Source organism: Uloborus diversus, chromosome 4 (genome assembly GCF_026930045.1).
Source record: "Uloborus diversus isolate 005 chromosome 4, Udiv.v.3.1, whole genome shotgun sequence".
Lineage (NCBI taxonomy): Eukaryota > Metazoa > Arthropoda > Arachnida > Araneae > Uloboridae > Uloborus > Uloborus diversus.
In genome coordinates this window covers 166,388,742-166,411,800 of record NC_072734.1, presented here as the reverse complement: position 1 = coordinate 166,411,800, position 23,059 = coordinate 166,388,742, and the positions used below count along the sequence as shown (strand labels likewise).

The 23,059-nt window shown below is 30.9% G+C and overlaps 1 protein-coding gene across 7 annotated transcripts in view; it reads left to right on the top strand.

Annotated features, from left to right (window-relative positions):
* The window catches only part of LOC129221499 (endophilin-A-like), a 149,928-nt gene that overhangs the window by 106,205 nt on the left and 20,664 nt on the right, over positions 1 to 23,059 (top strand). For 6 of the 7 annotated variants that reach the window (XM_054855990.1, XM_054855987.1, XM_054855989.1 and 3 more), the window contains 7 exons: positions 5,981 to 6,049; positions 9,674 to 9,746; positions 10,178 to 10,312; positions 13,554 to 13,687; positions 16,006 to 16,072; positions 17,505 to 17,525; positions 21,055 to 21,155. In XM_054855990.1, coding sequence (XP_054711965.1) covers positions 5,981 to 6,049; positions 9,674 to 9,746; positions 10,178 to 10,312; positions 13,554 to 13,687; positions 16,006 to 16,072; positions 17,505 to 17,525; positions 21,055 to 21,155 — 600 coding nt within the window. The remainder of the gene's footprint in view (positions 1 to 5,980; positions 6,050 to 9,673; positions 9,747 to 10,177; positions 10,313 to 13,553; positions 13,688 to 16,005; positions 16,073 to 17,504; positions 17,526 to 21,054; positions 21,156 to 23,059) is intronic. The other variant, XM_054855986.1, reaches the window with a different exon arrangement.

Sequence of the window (23,059 nt, the reverse complement as noted above, 5' to 3'; positions counted from 1 at the left end):
TTAACGTGCTGTATTGAAGATTTATTTCATCTCGAAGGAGTTAAAGGAACGTTGGATTGCTTTCTACCTTTTCATTTTTTATTTCATCAAACAATTAAATGAGCAGTTTCATTTTCTACTATAAGTTTCTCGAAAATATTTCTTATCACCCCAGATTTTTTCGAAAATTTTGAATTCATTAACGTTTTTTACATTAAATTTTCAACCTAACCTTGTAAAGTGGTCCAAAGTTTCTCGTGCATGGGGTATGCTGGTCCGCCTCTCTGGCATGTTTGACCACATTACGCTAACAACTTCTGTTATAATTTTACTTGTAAATATTGTACAATATTGTAACTAACTTATTTTTTATTGTGTGTAGAATGAAAACCGCATAGTTTAAAGATGAATATAGCGCTTAAAACTTATTTTAATTGATAAACCATCTTCATTGAGAAACAGCAAAAATATTCAACATTGGTACTCAATTTTTTTTAATATCAAAAGCGAAATTAATTATTTATTTAATATTTATTGGAAAATTAGCACAGAGTGCCCTGGGTGTCAATCGTCTAAGGGGTGACACCCAGGGAAGAATTGCAAATTTTGAAAAATAGGAAGCTCAAATGCCTTTTTAAATATAAAAATTTTCCGGAGGGAAAACCCCCGTACCTCCCTTATTTCCATCCCACATCATGGATTGAATCCTACTATACTCAGGATTAGGTTCATATTGTCAGAGACCTAGTAGTGGAGCAGACTGGGTCCTGCAAGAGGGCGCCAACCTTGGCTTCAAAAAAGGGCAAAAAAAAAAAAAAAAACGTGCAAAAAAAAAAAAGGGGGGGGGAAATGATGGTACGCAGGTTTACGGTTTTTGAAGAGAAAAAAAAGCGAAGTGGAGTCACAGATTTGTTAGCGCAAAAAATAAATAAATAAAAATAAAGAAGTTGCACCAAAAGATAAAAAAAATAAAATTTAATTAATCAAAGAAAAAATGTTTTAAATAAAAAAGGTGTTCAGGCTTGAGGGCTCATAGGTGGAAGAAAAACATTCATAGTTTTAATTTGTCTGCTGTACATTATCCTAATTAAAGTTTCGTTAAAACGAAAAAAATAGTTCTTTCTGAAAATTGTATGAATTTCATATTTACATAGAATATTGTAACTTTTTTTTTTACATTTGTAGGGGCAGGGGGGGGGGTGCTGACAGCTTAAATTATCTCTCCAGGTGGGTGTCACCCATGCTAGGTACACCACTGCTATTATGTTGATGTGTGATTGCCAAGCCACTGTATGTATTATAAAAATGATATCTAATATTAATATAGTCACTATAAACATTGTAAGGTAACTTATTTAAATATTTATCTGTGTACATATATATATATACTAGCAAAAATACCCGGCGTTGCCTGGGTCAGTAATAATTGTGAGAAACAATCGCTACTTTTGTTTTCTGTTTTAATTGAAAGAACTCAAAACACACCGCTTTGACGTCATTAAAAATTGAGCTTCATCCTTACCCATAAAAGTAAAACAGCAATAAGTATAAAGAACGAAAGAGTATTCATTTAGAAACGAAAGTGCAAAGTGAAGCATTTAAAAATTTGAAGAATTTCCAAAATCTATCTAACAAAAACAAAGATCACTAAAAAAAAAAAAAACTGTGCGCTTTATTTACTTAAATAGTACACACACACACAAAAAAAAAAAAAAGAAAAATGCTCTCTACTATGTTTACCTAAGTGTGCAAAAAGTGAGTTTTCAGATGTTTAAATGACTTTAGACTCATGTTTGCTCAGGAGAAGCCTTGATTCAAAATTTACATTATGATTACTTTTAATGTTCCTGTTGTTAGGCAACAAATTTTCGAAACAATAGGTTTAATCTTTAATCATTTGATGTGGAAATTACATGACATTTACTGATTTCGATCACGATGTTCTTAAACTAAGTTTTTTAGCAATAAATTATAGCCTAGGTTGTTTCCCGATTATGTAGCTATCTATGGTGAAAAAATGGTTAAAATCGCTCCAATAGTTTTGAAGTTTACCCTGGACATCCGGACAGAGATCAGTCCTTTATGTATAAAGATGGTAAAGTTGTTAAATAAGTGTTTCCAAAGATACTAATTAAAACAGCAGACTTGGTTTTATGTGAAAAATGTAGCAACTTTTTATGGTGGAAGCGAGAATTGCCTTTTTGTACATTTTATAGTTTTGTGGGATCTTTTTTTAACATTTTATAAGATTATGGTATAGACATCTTCAAAGCCCGTGCTAAGCATTCCCCACCACGCCAAATACGATAAAATCGTAAATTGGACAAAACAAATTCTGATTTGTTAGAAGGAATAAGAAAGAAGAAGATAAAATTTGAAATAAGTTATTACCCTTTTATACCTGAAAAACAGAAAAAGAGCAGATGCTTGTCTAAAACTATATAACTGAACCTGCATCAAAAAAAAAAAAAAATAATAATAATAATAATTAATTTAAAAAAAAAGGAACTATGCCAGAACACACATCATTTGTCAACTACTCTTGATGAAATTTTATTGCTAAGAATTAATTGCATGTCCAGTCAGTCAGGGACGTAGCCAAGGGGGGGGTCCATGGGGTCCGGACCCCCCCCCCCCCCCTTCCCGATAGGTCACTGTCCTCCTGCACTTACATAAACAGAATTTTCCAAAAAAAAAAAAATAAATAAATAAAAAATTCTTTTGTCCTAAATATTTTTATTAATCGATAACTTTTTCACGTTCAGTTTAGTTCAGAACAATAGAACCTCTGGGAGTGGTGGTGGGGGGGGGGGGCGACAGAAGTCTTCATTCCGTGGTACGCGTCGCAGACCTGCCCAAAGGAGACATTATCTTATTAGTCCCCTGCCCCGCAAGAAAATCGCCAGCAGCTATCCGAAAATATCCGAAAAGGAGACATTATCTTACTCCCCGCAAGGAAATCGCCAGCAGCTCGTAAACAAACATTTATTGTCAACGAAAGATTGATGAGAGTCACCAATGATGAAAAGTCGGAGACAGGAAATTTGTCGGAATGTTTTTGAGGGAAGGTCATACAAAGAGGACAGTTGTGGGGTCAGCCGCCGTCTTTTTAGAAGGTGCCTAAGGCCCCTAGAGTCATGGATAGTGCAGAACTCTTTTCGCACATTCACTTTCTCTATTGCTGCCATTGGTATGGGTTGTTTGCACGAATGTTTTCCTCCAAAGTAAAAGGGAAAAATCAGGAGTAAAACCATAAACTCATAAGAAAAAATTGGCCAACCCCCACTGGGTAAGTTGTATTGCAGTTTTTTAATGTGTTTTTTTTTTCTTTTTTTTAGATATAGGAGCAATTTTATGCATTGTTTTCTCATTTATTTAAAATTTTGTTCTGACAAAAACAGAATCGAATATCATTTCATTTTTTAACCAATCAATTCAATTTATCTCACTTATAATTTTCATTCCTAACAATGATGGATTACTTATATCATTGTGTCCCGGAAGCTCGCAACTTTTAGCATTCATCAAATGCCTTTCTACAACCATGAAACTAATGTCTGGAAATTCGTTCTGAATATTTATTAATTTTCATCACAAGGTAACAGATTTTTTTTTCTTTCACTCTTTCTGAGCAAAAATGTACCGAAAAAAACTAGAATTTTTGCGAATGTTTTGCGTATTTATATATGATTTATGAAACAGGGGAAAAAATATGTATCTGGAGGTAGTAAAAAATAGAAATGAATAAATAAAGGTTAATACTAATGTAACAAAATTGATTTCAATGATATCAAAGTTGAAAAAAAAAACAAAGAAATTGAATTAAAAAAAAATTGAATGTGTTTGGTTTTTTAATTTTCAACTTTGGAATGATTAACGCATGTGTGTAAAGATGTATAAGTTTAAAGATACATATATATTTCACAATGAAATTATTTTAAATCTATATTTTGAAGTACTGACTGAATTGTTTTCATGAGGTCAAAAGAAAAAGTTATTAATTAGTTTAACTGAAAATATATATTTTCTTCTATAATCTAGTTCCATTTTTCGAATAAAATACTATATAATATTCGTGCATATGCTTCATTTAACAAATTTTTTGATAGCTATTTAATGACTTTTTTGTATTCAAGAATTATTTAATAAGTATCTGTACATTCATAGTTAAAAAGCACAGTAGACTCCAAATGCAAAAATAATAGTAGTTGTTCTTATCCTTATAAATATAATAGCCAATGATCGAGTAACGCTCTCGACCTCATCAACAATGAAACTCGCGCCACGCAATGATAATTTGATAACAAGTTTTGGTAATGTTTAAAATGCAGGGAAAGGCTTTATTGTAACAAGGCTGAACTGGATCCAGTAACTTAACTGTTTTACTGGTAAGACTGTGTCATTTCAGGGGAATGAAGAAACGAAAAAGTGGTCAACGTTGAACCCTATCTACTGAAGCTTAGGGTTAATCCACTGGAGTTAGGGTTTAAAATGTCAACTATCAAAATGTCACCAAACAGGCAATTGCTTCGTTCAAATGTGGAATCAATTTTCATCCATCATATCTTGACAGGCGATCTTCTAGTTGTTATGTAATTTCAAAATATCAATTTATATCGTATCTAGATTTTTAATTTACAACTTTTTTTAGAGTTTTTACAAGAGATTTGTCCTTTTTTAAAAACATCTCATGACTTAGAGCAAAATGTTTGCTAACTGAGGCTTCAAACTACCTATAAACGTTTTATATTTGTCACCGAAAGATGATTAGCTTTTTACAGTAATATCTAATTTTGGTGCTGCCGCATTATCACAAAATAGGGCAAAGATTACTTCCTAAAGGAACGAAATCGGATGACTACCCGCCAAATGTAGAAATGTAAATTTTTATCTTTCCATATTGTTAGTGAAATAACTAGGTTTAAAGTGTCAAATTTTGTTGTGATGATCCATTATTGTTACTATCGGTCATTTCCCCTACAAGTGTTTAAATTGAAATTTTAAATTTAGAATGGAACATTTTGCACAAATTGTTTTGAATCAGCATAAAAGAACAGAACTACAGATTTGATTTAGTTTATTTGTTTTCCTGAAGAGGGGTAAAGACATATCTATACATAAAATACTATGTAAATACAATGTGTTCGTAAGTGTATTCATTCAATTTCCAAAGTTCTAAAAGTAATACTTCCTCTTATCACCCTTAAATGACCCTGCATGCGAAACTCCTTAAATAGAAAATGTCCAAGAAAAATGTTTAATATCATTGATAGCCTTAAAAATAGTATTTATAAACAAATTATCATTCAAATTTTCTTCAAAATTGTGACAAAGATATTTTATCGTTTAACTTAATTCATCGTAAATACCATAACTGATCCTTAGATATTTATTTTAGCAATACATAACAAGAAAATACTTATTAACGAGCAACGACACTTCCTATGTATTTTCATTGTTTGAACAGCTTTAATGTTTTCCTAATAAGCTTTTATATGAAAATATTATTAAAAAGGATGAAGATTAGAAGTATCATTCCATTTCTTATCGTTGAATGAATCCTAAAAATTTAAATGAATTAAGACAGTTCGAGCTTCTCTTTAATGAGCCTTGGCGATATTTTCGTCCATAGAAGCATTAAATGCAGTTCAAAATCCAATTCAAAACAGTCAGGAGTGGGGAATTATGGAGCATTTATTGAGCGTTTTTTTTTTTTTGAAAGCAAATATATTGCAAAGCTTTAACTATCATACTTATATTATATCATTACTTAATTAAGCTAATTATCATACTTATTAATTGTAGTTTTGATTGGAATAGTATTAATTTATACAATTAACAGTTAATGCTTCTGATTTAGCATGCTTCCATTTTTAAAGTTCGTGCAACCTTGGACCCCCCCCTTAACAAAATCCTAGCTACGTGCCTGAGTCAGTGCTTACATCATTTTATGTCATTGAGTTACTAATTTATTCAATTGTATTTTACCTTATTTTTCTAGTATATGAGTGAAAAGATTGGAGGGGCTGAAGGAACCAAATTCACTGAAGAATATACAGAAATGGAAAGGGTATGAATGATTTCATTCATTGATTTTACTGTTTGTTTAAAAGCCTTAAGACTTGAATTGACATGCAATTAATTCCTTAAATATTTTTAAAGTGAGGGAAAGTTATTGATGTATGTAAAATTCTCTATTTTCAAGAAAGTGACTCCAGAGAGTAGCTTTTAATATTGAAATAGTTTTTCTTACTTTTTTCTTGCAGCTTTTCAGAAGGATAACTTAATTTTGAAGTCACTGACTTTTTTTTTGCATAGGTCACTTTTTGTTAGTCTAAAAAGCAATCTTTTTACTCTCTGTAATATACTTAAAATTGTCCTCAAAAGCTTTTAATTAATAAGGAGCAAACTGAAATGAAGTTACTTAATATTATTTCGTTTTTGTTTAGTCTCTCATTTATAGACATGCATAATAGATGTAACCAGAGATAACATTTTACCCAAATTAGCTTTAAAATATTTAAAAGCATGCAAATATTTTTTTAGAAATCACACAAAAAAAAGTGAAATTGCAGTTTCTGAGTAACAGTCTGTTATTTTGTTTGTAGGCATTTGTTTGCTGTAGTAGTACTAAATTTTAAACTACCTCTTGTGTTTATGTTCTTGTCACAGGAGGGACAGCATAATTCCTTTTAATCATAGTTTTCAATTGACTCCCCATGCTTATAAATGAGAACAAAGCTGTTATGAATATGTTTGATGTGAAGCTGGCAACATTTTTTTCACTTTAGATTCTCAAATATATGGCTTTGAAATGTTTGTTTTATGTTTGATTGTTCAAAATTTTCCATGAAAGTGCATTTGGAATCCCTTCATCTGAGAGTAGTCTAAGCTAAAGTTTAGTCTCTAATTATTCTCTGTACTGCTACTTCAAAGCTCGACTTATGCCCATTCTCTTACTCTGCTTAAATAGAGAAGATTAGTGATGCAATAAAAAGGTGTAAAATTGTTATTATTATGCTTTGTTCATAGTTTGAAAGTAATTAATATTTGTATCTACAGGAAAATTTCTTTTTTTTTTTTTGGTACTAAAATTGGAATTTTATATTTTAAAGCCATTTAAAAATTTGTTTTTTTGATCATGAGTATTTTCTTTTGATATCAAAATGCTGTCATTCATTAGCTTTGAGGGCCATCGAATAGATTTTTTTTTTTTAAAAAAAGCACTAAAAAATTATAGAAAGAAAGAGCCTCATACAAATCATGGAACTTTATTGTTACACTAGTGGCACCCGCACGGCTTCGCCCGTAATAGAAAAATTAAAGGTCTTTTGGTTCGCCTGTATATTTACAAATAATGTATAGTGAATTTTCTCGCCAGTTGGCTTGTACCGACATTGCGGTTCCACGTTATGATAATTTCGTATCTCGCCAATTGGCTTGTGCCCATGTTACGGTTCCACGTTACGATAATTTCGTAATTTATGATACTTTTTTTCTTAAAATTGGAATAAAAAAAAGAACCACATCGAATTTTCGAAAAATCGCTTCGAGGTGCACACCCCCATGCTACATACTAACTTTGTGCCAAATTTCATGAAAATCGGCCGAACGGTTTAAGCGCTATGCGCGTCACAGACATGCTACGGACATCCTACAGACATCCTCCGGACAGAGAGACTTTCTGCTTTATTATTAGTAAAGATTAGTTAGAAATATGAGTCAAGAATGTTCTCAGAGAATATAAATATTCTTGTGAATTTGAAAATTTGGGGATAATTGAGAATATTCTTTTATTACAAGTAAGTATAAAGTTTTCTAAAACACAAACATTATAATATGAAAAAACAGGTTTTTTTTAAGGAAAATTTTCTCTGAACCCTGTAAAAGTTGAATCAATTTAAATTGTTATTTTGTGTATGGACTGGCCAAAACAATGCTAAGGGCTGCGGAGAGCCTATGTGGGCCCCTTGTCAGTTTGGTCCCCAGGCCCTCTCACTCCCTTAAAACTTGTCAAATTTATACAGCGATTCGGAGCCGGGCTCCTAGTTTACGACTAGGCTCGCATGACCTTTCTTCTTAAGCCTGAATGTGTTTAAACCAGTCAGCAGTTGTGTATTGACTCTGATCTAGAATTTAAGATTATCATCTTCTCTTCACTCTGTATGCAATGGGGTGGTTACTTTCTGTCAAAAGTGCTACTTTTAGTGATTGAAATGGATAGAATGAGCAAAAAAAAAAAACATGGGCCCAGAAAATACTTTCATTTTCCCAACAGTTTTTTTTTAAATCATTTTTTTTTTTATATGTCCGATTTTTTAAACAAGGCGTGGTCTTAATGACATCACAAATGATGCACTTTGCCGCATCTTTCTACAGCGGTTCCACAATATGATAATCATGGAGCAAATTAAAATTGTGCTCTACGTTTGCTACCAACCATATTGTTGCCAATACACATGAGTAAAGATGTGCATTAAATATTTTGCACTGTGAATGGCATTTCATCATTTGTGATGTCATCGGCAGAAGCCGTAAACAATGAAAGTGCTCCGATTTAAGTAATTTTTTTAAAATATTAAACCTAAACAAATTTATCAAAAAATGGTCAGATCCTGTGTTTCTAAGCATGCTCTTTCAGAAAAAATTACTTTAAAAGTTTTGGAAACGACCCCATTATTCTACTACTGTTTACTCGTGTAACCTTACAACCGTAGATTTCATTATAAAATTAATACCTTTTAATGAAAATTGCTGTTAGATTGACATTTCTTTTATTTTATTCAAAATATTTTCCCCAGCTAATAAGTACTTGGCATAAAATTTGTAATTTGTTTTTAATTTGCCCCACAAATTTATCTCCCTCCTGATTTTAAATCGCGCATATTTGTTTGTATGTGTGTTAAATTATAAAATAAAAGATCTACAAAATGGAAGACATTGTCCTATTTCATCTATAAAACCTACTTTCAAGTCCTTAAAATGACTCCTCGTGCTGAATTTCTTTCATATAACTGAACTAATTACTATTTCAATTAGTTTTTAAAGATATTTTGAGCATAAAAATATTTTTTGCTTCTTATTGTTTTTTGCACATTGCATATTCTTTGTTTTGATTATTGTAAATGCAATGTCCAAATTTTAACCTAATTCCGAATCAATTAGGAAAAATAGCCATTGTTTTCAAAATCATTTTTCTTTACTTCCCTCAACAGTTTTATCCAAATATCTTAGCATTTGAGTTCAACATGTTTTTCTATTTTCTTAAGTATTTTGTGAAAGTAAAAATATTTTGTTGTTGTCTTAAAAGTAATGCAGTTCAAGGCTTTAAATAGATTGACAATGAAGAGAAACTAAATTTTTGTGAATTACCTAGTTGGTTTTAATATATATTTCATTTGGGCACATAAATGTTTTATTTCATACATATTCAAAAAAATATTTTTCTGAAAAAGTCTTTATGCTGGATGATAGTGGTAATGATATTTTAAATTTTTTTTTTGCGTGTGAGAAACCATATGCATTGTGTCCTTTAACTTAATATGCCTGATTTCATTTATGTTGTAAATGCTGTTATTTTTATTATAAACAGCAAAATGATAGTTTTTTTATATTTTTGCTCTTAAACCAAAAAAACTCTTATGTAGTTTTTTACGCTCAAACATATTCTAAAATTATTTTTATCATGCTATAGAAAACAGACTTGACGAATGAATTAGTGGAGGACCTTCTCTTAAAGACTAAAGAATATTTACAACCAAATCCAGGTAAATATTGTTTTCTAAATAATAATATCTGCTTTTTTTCTTTAACTTTAATCAGAAATTTAGTTAGAAAATTTACTTAAATATCAAAAAAGTGTGCAATTAAAAAATAAATATATAAATAAAAAATAAAACTTTTTTTGCTGTTGTTATAAGCTAATCTTTTCATCAATTCTAATTTTCATTCTTTTTTAGCGCACAGTTCATGTGAGAAATCTTTTCTGTCTTTTAGTAGAATACTGTGTTCCAAAAATGTTTTTGTAGTTATCTTTTCTTTTCTTTCTTTTTTTTTTTTAATTTTATTTTTCTAATTGAAATCTAGCATTGTAAGCAAATAGTTCTTAAGAGGTCTTGTGTATGTTAAAGTTCTAAATTCTCTACTGAAATATCAAAGATTATATGAATCAACGATTTTTTTGTCTCTTTTCTGTTAGCCTCAAGAACAAAGCTCATGGTTAGTTCAAAATTGCGTGGTGGTGCCAAAGCGCATGCTTATCCTCAACCGGAAGGCACATTAGGTGAAGCAATGGTGAAATTCGGAAAGGATTTAGGAGAAGAGTCGCCTTTTGGTAATATAAATTAATTCTTTATTGAAAATCAATTTACTATATTGCTCAGGGGTGCCCACCTATGGGGGGGGGGTCATGGAGCTGACTGTCCCATTGACATTTTAAGGGGGGTTGTTTTGAAGGGTATTTTCCCCCTTTTTCGGGGAGGGGGGCTTCATGAAATTTAGGGGGGTGCACCCGTGGTAGTGGTATTCAGAAAAGTGCCAGTTAAGAGTCTCTTCATGAGTAAATTTAAGATTGAGGCCCGGGAGAGGGAAATTTTTGTTCAGAGTAACATTAGTATAAGTAGTAATTGTTTAAGGTAATCCAGAGATAACTAGAGAGGTTGAACCCCCTCCTCTAGAATCATCTATGTGTCATCTTGATCCTGCACTTTTGTTAGAAATAAATTACCTGATAAAAATGAATTGCAACCTAAATTAGGCCTTCTCACTTGGAGGTAAAATAAATAAATGACAAGAATACCACTTCAATTATATAAACACAAAAGGTTTGACCATCAACAAGATATGGACCCAACTAGAGTGGTCCTTGTCAATTAACCAATCATCAATTGAGGCCTGGTGCCCTCTTAAAACTAATCATTCCATCGCAAGTTCAGTCAAACTTCCACATATTGAAGTTTTCTGTATATCTAAGTCCCAGCTTATTTCCATGTCCATTACATAGAAAAATTGTTTCTATGTAACAAAATATCTCTTATGTATCATTTTTTTTCCACTTGAGACTCATGAGGAATGAAGGTAAGTAGAGAAAATTATGTTCGCTAATGGTTGCTACGAAACTCGCAAGGAATCTGGGGTTGAGGGATGTAGATAGGTCATTGTTCCGTTCTGGAGTTCTTAATTCCTTCCAGATTATTTCAAACCTTAGTTGCAACCAGTAATACAGTAAAATCAGTTTCAAGTTATCCCTATTGTTTGTTGATTATCATTCCTAGTCTGTTTAACTTCATTGCAAATTATTCAAGTTAAGTAGATTGATTTTTTACTTTTCTCTCAATTACATTGTCAAAACGAAAATCCCCTAATGTTGTAGATCAAATTCTGTTGCCAAAGAATGAAGATGTATGAAGGCCCAAAATTGTCATTTCTGGTGTAATTAGTATTTCCGCAAGGGGGGGGGGTCGGAGTTCCTGCTATTATGAGAAATCCGAAAGCCTTAATAAAAGTACTGAAACTTACAGAAAACACTCAAAAAAATGAAACAGCATTACAGTCGGCAAAATTAGCTTTAATTTTAGTGTTTTATCAGATTTTTATGATAAACTAAGATTGCTTAAATATGTCAAAATTTCTGTATATCGAATTTTTTTCCGGCAATTTGCTATTTTAATATATGAAGTTTCGACTGTAACAGCTGCTTTTGGTGATCTGTTCCAAATGCCAACACCCTACAGCCCTGTAAAAAGTATTAATTTTTCCCAATTTCAATATTAGCTCAGGGAATGTAAAAACCGGCCCATCATTTAGGGGGTCAGGAAGGCACAATCCCTCTTCTGACTTTGACAGCTCAAGGCAATGACATATCTTGCACTAATACAACACCACCACACGTCAAAAGTTCTTGATTTTGAGTTATATTCATGTCCTAGTGCATTTTTATTAGTTCTATTAAAATGCAAGACAGCCTTTCACGAAAAAAAAATTAACCTTATTTTTGAGATATGTCGGTGTTTTGCTACAAGAATGTAAGCCAAGGTGCATTACATTTTAATTGATTTTCTCGAAAAGTAGTTTTTGCAGATAAGGCAATGTTATACTAGGTGTACTATATATATAGGTGTGGATTTTGTTGTTTTTCAATATCATATGAGCTGTGTGTATATTTGCAACTCCCCTTCCCCCATCCAGGGACCAGGGTTGGGAAGATAATCTGGTCGCCAGAACTGAGTAGAAGTTATTTTTTTGTTATTTCAAGTCACCACTTTTTTTTGTAAACCAGAAAAAGTAACAAACACAAATTAGCTTTCCAAAAATATTACTAAAACATAAAAATTGTCACTTAAAATACAGGTTTAACTAATTTAATAATTTTTAAGAGATGTTTTCCGACAACTTAAAAAAATACTCATTCATAATTTTGCTCATCCATAATGTTAAATATGAACAACAGATCTTATCAAAATAACTGATTTTCAAAAAAAGAAAATAAAAAGAGAGACAATGTCAGACCACCCCAACCCCACAGCATTAGTTGTATAAAAATCTTTTGGGGAGTGTGGCAAATGCTACTACTATCTTTAGTTTCTATATTTTTTGCTTAGGTGCCACATTTACCTTGACTGCTCTGTGTTTAAAAAATGTGCACTATATTTCAAGTATAAGTTTGTAGTATCTTCTTACAGTTGAGTATCTATTTTTTATGATAAATCATTGCAGCTCAAATTTTAAAGGGAAAGCATAAGTAACACTAAGTATGAATTATGTGTCAAACTTTCTTTCAGTTTGCTTGTTTTCTAAGGGAACAATTAGTTATTTCAACAGTAATAGTTTAGTTAATTTGCGATTTTTCAGCTTACAATTTAACTTTATAATTTGCTGGAAGAGCATCTTGCAGAATACTAATTACTGAAAAATTGTTTAAACTAAATTTTAGGACTTATTCAATTTAAAAAGTAATTGTATTGTGAGCCCTTCATGTTTTTGTAATGCTTATTAAACACTCTTCTAAATTTCATTCAGTCTAGAACTGCATTCGTACACTTTGTGCAGAGGAAATATTATAAGCTTTAATATTTTTGAAGCATATTTTGAAAGGAAACTTAGTGATTTAAATATGTTTTGTTGTTCAGTCACTAAATGCCTGCTGAAAAATTTTTCTTTCTTTCTTTCTTTTTTTTTTTTTTTTGCAAAAAGTTGCTCTAATTTAGTTTATGTTCAAATGTATTCTCATATGAACAAATTATTAGCTGTAACATTTTTGAACTGCATTGATATTTTGCATCTATTCAATAAAAACTAGATTTTGATGTACTCTTGCATATAAATGTAAAAACAAAATTTGCTTTGAGAAGTTCATGAATTAGTAAGGAGTTTTATGAATATTGATTGATCTTTCATGAAATTGAGCCAGTTTATAAATTAACATGATATCAAAATAGCGCTTTGCTCAAAACTGCTGGCATGTTTTGAAAGCATGTTATGTTATTTAATGATGTATTTTGATTTTTTAATGTTAATGACTAAATTCAAGATAATTTTGTCAGACATCTTGTTATTATTATTATTATTTCTTTCAGGTTTAAGTTTAATTGAATGTGGAGAAGCCTTGAAACAAATGGCTGAAGTTAAATATGCTCTTGAAGATAATGTAAAACAGAACTTCCTTGAGCCTCTGCATCATTTACAAACGAAAGATCTTAAAGATGTTATGGTAATGGTTTTCATATATGTATTTGTGTTGTGATGGAAAGTAAAAATTAAATTTGAATTAAAGCCTAAAAGAATTGTTATTAGCTTAGGTTAAATATCCACTTAACTTTATTGTACATAATATACATATTTTTCTTTTCTACAATATTTCAATATGAGCAAAACATGATATATCCATTTTATCGTAAGAACTTAGTATAATGTGTACTGTACAGATTACAACAATAATCACTTAATTAAAAATGGTTTATGAGGCAATATCAATGAATTTATGTTAAAGATAGAATAATTTTATTTTTCCTTTTCTGATATTCATCATAATTTTGCTGAAATTCTAAGGTAAAGTTCAAATTTCTGTTATTTGCTAACTTGCTATTCAGAAAGATAAAATTTGTGATACATCCAATGTCTGCATTATATGTGTTAATCAACTATTGAATTAAAAAAAAAATCTTTAAGTATTCCCGTAACAGAAATGTGCATTGCATGAAGAACATAGTTATGGAATTCAATTCACTATTTTAAATAAAAAACATTTTACTTTGGATATGCATTTTAATTTTAAAAAATAAGAATGAAAAATAGATGATAGTGATGGGTTCATTTTATATCATAACTTTATTATTGATTTTTAACCTCTGAAAATAGAAAATTATTTATAATGAGCAGCCCATCATGTCTAGAATTTTCTTTACTACTTTTTTGTGTTCGTTGTAACAATCTTTCACTGAACTTTCTCTCATTTTTGTAAGCTAACCTTTCTCATGAGTCTTTTTAAGTATCCTAATATTTACACACTAAATCATTTCATTTGGATCTGCTTTTTACAGCAAAAATTGGACATACCCAGAGACTGACCAAAATTGTTAAACCTTAGAAACCCAGAGCAAATTTTGGGTACAGATTACTTCTCTAAGTTTGCTGAAAATTCAGCTTTGATTTCTAAAAGATTCTTGTCTTAAAAGAGCAAATGGTCTAAAGTATTTTTTAGTTGCCTGTTCAACATAGTGCCTGAGCTTTGTCAGACCCTGCAAATACCTATTGTAAAAACTGCAGACGTGTTTTTAAATTGTGACCAATTCCTTCTTCAGTTTAGGAAATGGTGCTGTTCAAAAAATTAAAATGGTGCAGTTGAAAATTTTCCTAAAACACAGCTCTTCTTCCTGTACAGAAGAAAAATAATTTAGGTCCTTGTATTTCTAAAATTCTTTAATTTTTTTGTTGCAAATTTGCACCCAGGGTTGCCAACTGCTCCAGATCTGTGGAGTTGCTCCACAAAGAGAGTAAAACTCTACAAAGAAAATATCCTACTCTCCTGCTCCACATTTCCATTCTTAGCGTTCTCAAGCAATCACGCAAATACCCCTTCTCCTCCCTTTAGCCGTGATCTTCCTGTTGTCGTTTTTTTTTGTTGCTAATGCACCCGTTCTTAAGTAGAAAGAAGAAAAGAACTATAGCATACATAATAAGTTCCTCACCTGAGCATAAATCAAACCCAACTCTAAATTATTTATTAATAACTTGCGTTCCATAAATGTTCAATGTTGCCCCTGACATTGTAATAATACTACAGGCATTTAGTTCCATGAGTAGGGAGGAGGAAAGGCTTAAGAGTGACAATGCAAGTGTTAGCATTTAGGCATTTCTAAATCTGATTGAATCCCCTTTCCCACAACTCTAACATCTGCTCATTCATATCTATTATACCGTTCTACGGCTTAGACGTTAATTACTTTGCTTAGACTATTATTTTTACCTCTTATATTATTTTTTTTTGCTGAGGACCTGCAAATTCGTTGTTTCACTGTGCGCATTCAAAAATTTATTTCCAGTTCCATCCCAATTAATATGCTAACAACATTCACCAAATTTGGTCTTAATCCTTATCGAAGGTATAGTTCATGAAAGTTTTAATAAGATTACATTCATTTTAATTATATTTTGCTATTTTATTATGATGCAGGTGGGGAAAGCATTTCTTCCACTTTCTGCTGGTCCTGAACAGGTTAATGAGTACATTATATGCAGATGTAATATTAACAGTAAGGCAGATTGATTAACGTCACAAATTACATTTCATTATGTTATAATATTTAGGTATGCAAATTTTTAATTTGATTAGAAATGGCAATGAGACTCAAACTGTTGACATACTTTGTAACAAACAAGTTATAAACCAGTTAACTATGAAGTATATTTATCGATAATTTGATTTCATGTTGAAGTTGAAATGCTTAATTGCTATGTTTTAAGATCTGCTAATTTCACTATTTATAAAATTTGTTCACACATTTTGAGACACTTTTAATTTCTTGTCAGCATCATCGTAAAAAACTTCAAGGACGTCGACTAGATTATGATTGCAAGAAACGGAAACAATCAAAAAGTAATAATGCTAAGCTTTCTTATTTAATATATGTATATGTGCTACATCTGTCAAACTTTGTTCAATGAATCTTAATAACCTTACTACCAGATTTATCTGAAATGTTATTCAATTTCATACGTTAACATTTTTCTCATTGTTTAAAAGAATAATCTTGAAAGAAGTTATTCTATGCTGCTCCTTTGTGTATGCATTCATATTCATCTACCTATAAGCTTCATTAAATTTAACCTATTAATGTACTAATTACTTTGCATTTAACATGCTTATCAACAATCAGTTACATATTTTTAAACCAATACGTAATTTTATTCTTTGGTATTGATGTACTCACTCCGTTGAAAATATGATGACATATCATCAAGATCTTCATCTTAAAACTGGGAGAAAACAGGCCCATAATGACTAGATCATGAAATAATTCAATTTAAAAATACGAAAATCTTTAGTTGTACTATAATAGGCAATTCTGTGATTATTTCAAGCTTTTGGCATATAAATTAATATTCACCGTGAAATCACCTTTAGTTCTTATTAAGTCTACAACTAATATTTGTATACATTTACATTCATATAAAATGTTTTAAGATATGAACATTCATGTATTTTAATGCTTAGAAAACTCTTTAAAAGAATTTTTATTGTAATTACTATTCATGTGCATCTTTTATTCTGACTTCTGATTTTTCTTCTTTCTTTTTTTTTTTCTTTTGGTTGCTTTTGTGATACAAGCATTTAACCAGGAGTTTAAAGCAAATATAACTATTTTGTTCTGTACATGCATTCTTTTTCCCTTTTTTTCCTCAAAATTTGAGGGAACATACTTTTTAAATTTTGACATAAGTCAGAATTGTGCTTCTCAAGATTAACAAACAATACACCGTAACAAACTGCTAAGCTCTGTATCCTGATTTCAAAGTTTGTACTTGTATGTATATATTTTAAAAACTCATACTGAACTTTCTATCACAAATTATTGACATTAGATTAGATGTAGCTTTACATAAAAATTACAATTTTCTTTTTTTCTCTGCATTTATTAAAAGCTGATCATGGAGGTAAGAAATAACATTTGAAAATCATTAGTAGAAATGTGTTGGAAGAAGGATAATGTTCTAAATTTTCATTAAGTTTTGGAACTATTATTGTACTTCCTTCACTTGAATAGAAATTTAGATTGTTGCTTCTAGATTGCATTTTGCTTGTTTTATTTATTTATGCATCAGGTGTGTTTTGCTTAATCAGTATGCTTATTTTGTAGTAAAATTATTTCATTGTACATAAAGCTTAGATTTTTTTGGCACTGTAGCATAAAATGTGAGTTGCACATGCTTAGAAAGTTATTAGAAATCGTCTGCCTATTTTGTTTTGACTGATTTGCATGTAAATATTACTAAAATATTAACATATATATTATTTGTTTCATGTGCTGCTCTCGCACCTAATGCAGCAGGTAATTTTCATTCATAAATTATCTTGAATTTTTAGCATTTATTTTCATGTACTAACTAGCTTTGTTACTCAATTGTGTGCATCTATTTTAATTAAGAGCACCATTACTCTTATTTAAATTAGAATGAATCCTCTTTTTTTTTTTTTGGCATTTTGTATATTCTTCAAATAAACTTTACTAATTTTCTGTGCTATTTAATCTACTAAGGCAAGGGCATTTAACCTCATACACTTAGGGGAACCCTTTCAGCTTACCATTTTCTTTAAAGGGACCTCTTGAGCTACAAGCAGAAAAATAAGATATGGCAGAAAAGTATTTTTATCCACCAAAGTTTTCTTTTTCAAACATGAATATTGTTCCCTTCAAAGTAGTTTGAAGGAGACTTAGTCTGCCCTTTGGCAGCCACATGCCAATAGAGACATTGTTCCCACTTTTGTCAGCAGCGCACGCTTTAAGTCTTCAACCGCTATGGTCTTCTGCATGTCCGTTACACTCTTTTTGATGTTTGCTATAGTCCCAAAATTATGTCTTTTAGGACATTTTTCAGTTTAGGTAAAAGGAAATAGTCACTGGGACTGAGGTCAGGTGAAAAGTGGGAGGAGGGGCTGGAGAACCACACTAGTGCTCTTGAAGGTCAAAAATTCTTTTATTGAGAAAGACAGTGTGATATGTTCTCATGACGATAGTGACAAATGTTCAGTCAGAATTTCATGAACAGTAAATCTGTTTAAGTTTAATTGCTCACTCAATATTCTTAATTTTATACCAGTCTGATCGCACAAGAGTGTTCACACGTTCAATGTTTTTATCTGTTTTCAAAGTGGAAGGTCTCACTGAACAGTGATCATGTTCAACATGGTCTCTGCCTTTCCAAAATAATTCGTGCCAAAATAAACTTGAGCTTGGGATGAAGAAGGTTCTCCATAGGCCTGTTTTAACCTTTGAAACCTTACACTTGCGGATTTTCCAGGCTTAACACAAAATTTATCTCAACATTGCTCTGAATTCTGTTATTCAATTTTTTCATGAGGCATAGCGAGAAAATAACTTCACTAATTGCAGTCGCAAAAATCACACCATCAACAGAAGGAGTGAAAACTCTCACTGAGCTATGGGATGGTACTGATACACATGCTCTATTAAGAACAACAGTGCAGGATTGCTAGGTCATTTGCTGCGTTGCCAGTCCAATTACTTTTCTGCCACTCCTCGTATCTAAGTTTTATCCTACTCAAGTTTAAAAAATTACTTTTGCATCTTTATTTTATCACAGTGTTTAAGAAGATAATAACACAGATTGTAGCTAACGGAATGTTTTGTTATTTTTCAATTATATTCTATGAATAATAAACAAGTGGGGAGGACTTTTTAAAATGTTAATTAAAGTCGATTTTCAGTAGAAATGTATAAAATATTAAGCAGTTAATTACAAGCCAGGGCTAAGGCAGAACTACATGCAATAAATTGACCTCCCAGCTATCTCATCCAGAGGCTGCAATGTTTTCTTTGTTATGTGCTCATCAATCAAACTTCAATGAGATGACATCTGCCTCCAGTTCCCATCACTATTCCAGACTGACGAGTTCATATCGAAACTGCAGTCTGAAGGTGGGATAATAGGGCTGTTGGTTTATTGCATGCATAAAGTACAGTCAATTCGCGATAACTTAAAGACCAACTTGAATCTTAACATAACTCTTAAATATTTATCAATCTGAAATCTCTACTCAGAGCAATGAATTCTTAACTATCAATTCAATTATTGGTTTTTATACAAGCATGCTGACAAAGAAATAAAAGGCAAATATTGCAATGGTTTTTTAAAGCAAAAATAGTACTTATATATTAAAAAAAAGCTTCTGAATCATATTAGAATTGCTTTAGTTTTGAAGCATTATGTTGGTTATGTTATCAGTTTTTATGAAAAATTCTTTATTTTTACCTATTAAAATAAAGCAGTGTATGACAGAATCAGCCACAGCACTTTTCTTTCTTCTGTAGTTTTCTCTTCATTTACTTCTGAATTTAATTATGGCAACATGCAATGTGAATAATGAAAAAATAATTCCTGGTGTGATTCTTACCAACCTAAACAAACTCAAATAACTATTATCATTATCATCATCATCTTCAAGGATTAGGCATATAGCCTGTTCCGGCTTCTTGTTCACCTCACCGCTTCCTGGGCCTACCACAGTCTTGTTTGCCCCTTGGTCTGTAATAAAAGGCAGCTCTTGGAAGTCTTCCTTGTCAGGGCCTGATTAAGATATCAAGGGGCCCCAGACCAAATATTTTTTGGGGCCCCCTGTATTCAAACTTTATAACTTCAGCCGTTGGTTGAAAAAATTTTAGCCATAGACTAAAAAAATTTCAGCCACTTGGGGGCCCCTAAATATACGGGGCCCTAGGCCAGGGCCTTGTTGACCTATTCAGTAATCAGGCCCTGTTCCTCGTGCTGTACGTCGAACATGGTTTTTCCAATCATTACGATATTCGGTAATTTTTTCATTGAGAGGCTGATATCTAATTCCCTTCAAATAGATTCATTCCTTATTTTGTCTAGGATAGTGCAGTTCTTCAGTTATCGCAAATACTTCATCTCTGTTGCTTGAATTCTACTAGTTTCTTGACTGTTCAAAGTCCATGTTTCAGCCTCGTATAGTAAGGTTGGGAACTTCAGTTGTGCATCCTTTCTCGTTTTTCCCTTTAGGGTTCTTGTAAGGGTTCTACATAAGTTTTTAAATCTATGTAGTTTCTTTTAGACACCATTGTCGTCGTCAAAGGTGATGTCACATCCTAGGTACTTGAAGTGCTTCACCTGTTCAATAATTCCATTATTAATAACAATTTTACTTCTAATTGGCTCTTTACCCCTAAATGCCATTGTTTTAGTTTTCGGGATTGGGAATGACTATTATCAATAAACTAAATCTTTAAGATGGCACCTGAATTTAAATTTTTTTTTTCCCTCCTTATCCATGACTTGGGTAATTTATTCATTATTGTGCATGTTGCAACATTATGTTGCAAAATTCTTTATTATTTAACAAACTAAATTAATATTGTCCCTTAATTATTTCTAAAATTCAACATAAAAACAGACGTATGCATTCCACCGTTCATTGATAAGGCATTGATTTTTTTATTCACCAATGCATCATGTTAATGGAACAAACAACCTTGATTTGAGCCAATAGCACTTTTTTTTAGAGCATAAAGACACAATTTCAGAGCAAAAATGAAAATATTGAAGATTAACGCCCACAAAAGCAGATTAAATTTGGGGGGGGGGGAGTTAACTTTTTGTTATATTTTCATGATAAAGCTGTTTCCTTATTTTTCAAGTGCAATTCTTTGTGTGATATCTTGATGATAGTTAATATTTAATAGCTAAATGGTACATTTGTCTTTGGTAGAAGAACATTTTTTTTTTTTTTTGGAATTTGATCTTCTATTTTGTTTAAATGTTTCTAGATGTGCGTGTACTATATTTTAGAAAAATTTTATTTTTTCAACTTTTTCTCTTTAGGAGCTCACCTGAGCGAGGACGAGATCAGACTAGCAGAAGATAAGTTTGAAGAATCTTTTAATTTAGCGTCAATGGGAATGTTTAATCTATTAGAAAATGATGTAAGTTTTTAATTTGTTAGTTTACATAACCTTTTTTTTTTTCAGTGTAATGCAAAATTATATCTGAAAAGCACTTGGTTTCTTAATGGCTCTTTTTTAATGTTTTTAGTTAATATTTTTTAATCTTGAAGTATGTGATTGCAGCATTATTTGCATAGAAGTTTTTTTCAGAAATACAGTGGAACTATCAATTCAATTTTTCATATTCATTGTTTTCCATTTTAATTCCAATTTTCATTCATCCACATTGATCTTCTAGTCACTGTTTAAACCGTTATGTTGAAATAAGTTCTGCCATTTTTATTATTTTATTTTATTTATTTATTTATTTATTTTTTATTTATTTTTTATTTTTTGAAAAAGAGCACTTTTGTAATCAATCAAATTTAGAAAGTAATCTTTAAAAAAAAAAAACTATTCAGGAATTAATATTTATTCCTATAATTATTTATTTTCTATTTTGTGTTCAGTATTTTACATGAAAATGTCAACTCTGTTACTGCAAGCTGTATAATAATTTAATTTCCCTCAACATCATTGTGTTATTTGCTACCTCTCTTTCTAAAAATAAAAATACAAGTATAGAATCATAAAAATTCAAAAATTATTGCTGTATATTTAAAGGTCGATAGGCTCTAATTGTTATGACAGTGGAGTTATAAAATTTTAATGTTGATAAAATGTGTCATTGACAATATACAGTCGGACCTCCATATATCAAAGTAGCAAATTGCCGGAAAAAAATTCGACATGTAGAAATTTTGATATATGGAAACAATCTTATTTTATCATAAAAGTATCCTAAAACATTAAAATAAAAGCTAATTTTCGTGTATGAAACCCAATTTATAATTTATACGAGTGTCGGATTAAATGAAAGTTAATGGTTAAAAAATTAACAGAAATTACATTTTTACTCCATCTTCATATTCTTCGGCAATTCAACTTGCTTGCAACATTAGGGGATTTTTGTTTTAACAATGTGATTGAGAGAAAAGTAAAAAACCAATCTACTTAACTTGAATGATTTTTACTGAAGCTAAGAAGACTAGAAATGATAATCAACAAACAAAAGGGATAATTTGAAACTGATTTTACAGTGTTACTGGTTACAGCTAAGATTTGAAATAAACTTGAGGGAATTTAAGAACTTCAGAACGAAACAACGATTTAACTAAACACCCTTCAACTCCAGATTTTTTATGAGTTCCGTAGCAACCTTTAGTGAACGTAATTTTCTCCTCTAATCTTCATTTTTCATGAGACAAACAGTCTAAAGTGGAAAAAAATATCTACGAATGTCTCAAATTTTTTTTCGATATATAGAAACAATTTTTCTTTATAATGAACATAGAAGTTTTCTGGGATTTCGATATATAGAAAATTTCGATATGTGGAAGTTCGATGTGTGGAGGTTCGACTGTATTTTGAATCGTATGCAATAATAGTTACTGTCAATTATGGGAGCTTAATTTTTTCTATATGAGCACTATAAAATGAAATTGATTGAGCAGCACCTATGTATTTGTACTTGCCAACATTTGTAGGTTCCGTGTTAGTTTTACTGAACTAATAAATACCTTTTATTTACAGAATTTTAACATTTCAACTAAAATATTGCCTGCTATGTCAATAAATATGTTACATGTTACATATGTGTTATGTTTAGCAGATTATGCATTTTTTTTTTTTTAAATTCAGTTTTTGCTCAAGCTCTAAATGTAGTGTGCAAAACATTCATGTTGTATGTAAAGAATATTAAAATAATACTTAAGTCCATTATCTCCTGTCTAAACAGCCATTCCAAAGCTTTAATTTGGAGCACGGGTCAATTCCAACCCTTTTATCGCCCTGAATCTCAATGAAGGATATTAAAATATGCTTATAAAATTACTGCAGCTTTG